Genomic DNA, 4167 nt, shown 5'->3' with positions numbered 1-4167 from the left:
CCTCCATCCCCGACCACTGGTGCCTGCCCTGTGAGGGTGGGCAGCAGGAGGCGGCAGATCCCCCTTGGGTTAGCAGGGGGTCTCAGATGCCTCAGAGCATCATGGGGGGCTCAGACACCTCTCAGCACAGGGTCGTGGGGTCACCCTCCACTTGGAGGAGATTTTGGGCTCAGACCCCTCTCAGAGCAGCCTTCAGGGTCAGACCTCTTGGAGCAGCAAGGGGGTTTGCCCCCCTTCTTGGTGCAACGTCATGAGGAGTGTCCAGGACCCCCATAGCCCTATATAGCAAGACCACCTGGGCACTGGCTCTGATCCCTGTCTTTGGGCTTCTCCTTTGGAGGCATTAGGCAAAAATCAGTGTGCTGGTGCAGGGGCCGGTGGCTTTGGCAGCGACGGTGACATCTCCCAGGGACTGCTTAAATGCCAACATGTCCATACGGGCTTCTGGCAGAGGTCTGTGCTGAAGGGAGAAGGAGGAAAGGGGGAACACTGGAGCCACCCCAGGGTTGCCCCAGCCATCCCCTCTCTGTTGGCATCAGCCCTTTTGTGGCACAGAAGTCGCTGCTGGAGGTGTCGTGCCACACCAGTTCAGTCCACTTGACAGCACAGCTGCCGAGTGGCAAATCTGGGAGCATCCCAAACCTGAGCATCCCCCTTGGGTTCCTGGCTTGGTCCCCAGGGATGTCCCAACCTCAGAAAAGTACTGCAGCTTTTTTGCCGTGCACTCATGGAGCATGGTAGAAGATGCCCCGTGCAGTGGGTGCAGTGAGGTTGGTGTAATAAATCAATATCACCTCCTCCCAAATTTCCAGTGAAGTGGGGAGCCGGCAGGAGAGCGTGGTGGTGTGCGAGAGCTCCCCTGGGAGAACGGGTCCTTCTCTGTCAGCCTCGAGGCGTCCCTGAGGACCAGAGGGTGGGATGCTTTTGGTTATGGGCTGAAGGCTTGGTGCTGTATGGGTTGGGAAGCCAGGGCTTCCCCCTCACCCTGTCCCCTCTCCTGGGCCATCCATGGTGCCACAGGAGCTGGAGCTGATGGAAAACATCTTGACAAGCAAGCAGGATGAGAGCTGGGAGCAGCGGTGCCCCCGGGCTTCCTTCACCCGCCAGGAACGGAGCCGCCTGCTCTGGGAGGATGTCAGCATCATGGAGGAAGATGCCACCAAAGTCACCGCCCTGAAGCTGAGGCTGGATGAGTCCCAAAAAGTGCTGCTGAAGGAGCGGGAGTGAGTGCTCAGGGCATGATCTTCTCAGGGTGCCAGCTGAGCCCAGCCCAGCCCCCACTGGGATGGGATGGCCCATGGGGGCCTGCTGGCTGTCACCAGCATTGCCTCTCCCCAGGGACAAGCTGGCACTCAGTAAGAACATTGAGAAGCTGGAGGGCGAGCTCAGCCAGTGGAAGATCAAGTACGAAGAGCTCAACAAGAACAAGCAGGAAGTGATGAAGCAGGTGAGAGAGGTGCCTGGGGACCAGGGGTGCCCCAGGGGCTGGCCTGTCACCCAGGAGGTGGCATGTTCTCAGTGGTTGGATATAGTGATCCACAGCCACCTCCCGTACTCCTGGGTACTCGTTAAGGGTCTTAATTAGTGCTGTTGAGCCAGTTTTTCTGTCCACAGAAGTTGGGTGGACGAGTGTGGGCAGGGCTCAGGTGGGACAAGGTGGGTGCTCAGTGCCTGCCTTGGGTGCTGTGTCCCCCCCACAGCTCAACATCCTGAAGGAGATCCACCAGGATGAGCTGGGGCGCATCTCCGAGGACCTGGAGGACGAGCTGGGTGCTCGCTCCAGCATGGACAAGAAGATGGCCGAGCTGCGTGCAGAGGTGAGGCTGGACCACAGTGCAGGGGGCAAAGAGGTGGTAAGGGGGGTCCCCGCTGCTCCCCCAGCCACTCCATGTCCCTGTCCCAGATGGAGCGTCTGCAGGCGGAGAACGCAGCCGAGTGGGGCCGTCGGGAGCGGCTGGAGACGGAGAAGCTCAACCTGGAGCGGGAGAACAAGAAGCTGCGGGCGCAGATCGAGGACCTGGAGGAGGTGCTGGCTCGCAAGCGGCGCCAGACAGCCAGCGCCCTGGACACCGACCTCAAAACCATCCAGGCTGAGCTCTTCGAGAAGAACAAGGTGCCATGGTGGTGGTCCCATCCCCTGCCACCCCCTTCCCTGTGTGACTCTGTCCCTTCAGTGGCAGCTCAGGACCTCCTCAAGCCCAAACTCTGGCACCACCCTTCGTTAAGGGGTGGCAGTGACCCCATCCCTGCTCCATCAGCTCTTCTGTCGTGTTGGGGTCGTGTGAGAGGTCCCTGGGGAGGGAGAAAGTGGCACCTCGCAGTGGGGGTGGCTCTCAGCCGCTCAGCCACCCCCCCATGCCCACTGCAGGAGCTGGCCGACCTGAAGCACATCCACACCAAGCTGAAGAAGCAGTACCAAGAGAAGATGGCCGAGCTGGCCCATGCCAACCGCCGTGTGGAGCAGCATGAGGGCGAGGTGAAGAAGCTGCGCCTGAGGGTGGAGGAGCTGAAGAAAGAGCTGGCCCAAGCCGAGGATGAGGTGGGGGAGCCCATGCTGATGGTGGGGACAGGGGTGAGCAGCTCTGCTCCTTCTGCAGCTGCTGACAGCCCAGTCCCGTCCCGTCCTGCAGCTGGATGAGGCCCACAACCAAACGCGGAAGCTGCAGCGGTCGCTGGATGAGCAGACGGAGCAGAGCGAGAGCTTCCAGGTGCAGCTGGAGCATCTGCAGTCCCGGTGAGCAGGGGGCTAGGGTGGGCCATGGTGCGATGAGCAAGGACCTGTGGGTGGGATGACATTCTCCTCGCCACCACCCCTCAAGCAGCATCTCCATGGTTGAACCCTGGTTAAGCATGACCCAAGTGGCCTCTGGCATCCTTGGAGGGTGTGCAGCCCTCCTTGGAGGAGCCTTGACCCTGCTGCAAGGTGGATGGCATTCACCTCCTAGTTTAACCAGCACGAGGCTGCCCACAGACCAGCACAGCCCAGTTTCAAGCTTGGGCTTTCACTTGCCAGTACTCAGAGCCAGAACGGGCTCCAAGCTGGGGGGGTGGGAGGAGGGTTTTATTGCCCTTTAAAAAAACTTTCACTGGCTTCGCTTCGCCTCTCCAGTAGTAAAGACCTGTAATGGCCATGAGAGATCGATGTCGCATCTCCAGGAGGCGCTGGGGGGGGCGGGGCTGTGTTTATAATCGTCCTTTATTTTATTGGGGCATCATCATTAAATCATGGAAGGATAATGGAGACTTCACCTTCCCCCCCTCCCCAGCCTCCCCATGTGTTCATCCTTAAATAATTCATACTTTCCAGTAAAATGCAGCACACTGGTCAGATCTGACCGGGTTCTGAGCCCAGTCCTTTCAAATTTGCTTCATAAATTTCAATTGATGAATTTTCATATGAGGGCAAGCAAGGAGCTAAAACTACCCCAGACTCCTGGGAGCGGGGACTCTTGGATTTTTGGGGAGATGCTCATTTTAGGGAGGCAACTCCTCCCTGCTCCACCCTCTGGGCTGGGTCTGAAATGCCCAGCGTGGCAGGGTCTGGCCCCGGGGGTTTGTTTTAGCCGGTTGCAGGCTTGTGCCGAGCATCATCCAGCGCTCCTCAAACCCACATCAGAGGGTCGGCCCCAGGCCGGGGGGGCTGATGCTGCACCCAGAGCTTAGCAGCAGCTGCAGGAATGGGGTCCCCCCAAAGTGCAGTCGTGCTGTAGGTGTGCAGGGGAGTGGGCTCGGTTTTAGCATCCCCCCAGGGGCTGCACCCCATGCCCCCACCTCGGCAGCTCTCCCTTGGCAGGCTGCGGCGGCAGCAGAGCACCCCACTTTTTGGCAAGATGCGGAGCACCCGCTTCGGTCCTGACGACACCGGGGATGGCACCAGTGACCCTGACGAGGACGAGGACCTGCAGATCCAGGTGCCCTAGAGCCCGGGGCCAGATGCCACCACTGTGGGGACAACCCGCGGCGGTCCTCTGCCCACAAATGCCTATCACCACGGGGCTCAGCCGTGCGGTGACCCTCATGTAGATGGAGAAACTGAGGCACGGAGCAGTGGGGAGGAGCTTGCCTGGGGATGCTCCAAGCCCACTGCCTCGTGGACAGTATCCAATGCCCATTTGCCACTGGCATCTCCTGGGACACAGATGTGGCCACCAAAGTCAGCACCACTGA

At 60.0% G+C, this 4167-nt stretch overlaps 1 protein-coding gene across 1 annotated transcript; it reads left to right on the top strand.

Moving 5' to 3' along the window:
* The first annotated feature begins 1008 nt into the window (after nt 1-1008).
* CCDC102A (coiled-coil domain containing 102A) lies at nt 1009-3920 on the top strand. The gene is made up of 7 exons (XM_008947423.1): nt 1009-1223; nt 1339-1447; nt 1701-1817; nt 1904-2113; nt 2369-2539; nt 2631-2734; nt 3794-3920. The coding sequence occupies exons 1-7, from the start codon at nt 1009-1011 to the stop codon at nt 3918-3920; spliced, it is 1053 nt and encodes a 350-aa protein (XP_008945671.1).
* Nucleotides 3921-4167: the final 247 nt, after the last annotated feature.

The sequence above is a fragment of the Merops nubicus genome, unplaced genomic scaffold (assembly GCF_000691845.1).
Source record: "Merops nubicus isolate BGI_N331 unplaced genomic scaffold, ASM69184v1 scaffold37559, whole genome shotgun sequence".
In the NCBI taxonomy this organism is placed as follows: Eukaryota; Metazoa; Chordata; class Aves; order Coraciiformes; family Meropidae; genus Merops; species Merops nubicus.
The sequence above is the reverse complement of the archived record's forward strand: the minus strand, read 5'-3'. Positions and strand labels throughout refer to the sequence as shown.

Excerpts from the sequence above, each read along its gene's own strand:
- CCDC102A (XM_008947423.1), top strand. The coding sequence starts at position 1,009 with ATGGTGCCACAGGAGCTGGAGCTGATGGAAAACATCTTGACAAGCAAG. Across the intron at positions 1,448-1,700 it reads AGCAGGAAGTGATGAAGCAG|CTCAACATCCTGAAGGAGAT; the intron begins GTGAGAGAGGTG and ends TCCCCCCCACAG. Across the intron at positions 1,818-1,903 it reads TGGCCGAGCTGCGTGCAGAG|ATGGAGCGTCTGCAGGCGGA; the intron begins GTGAGGCTGGAC and ends TCCCTGTCCCAG.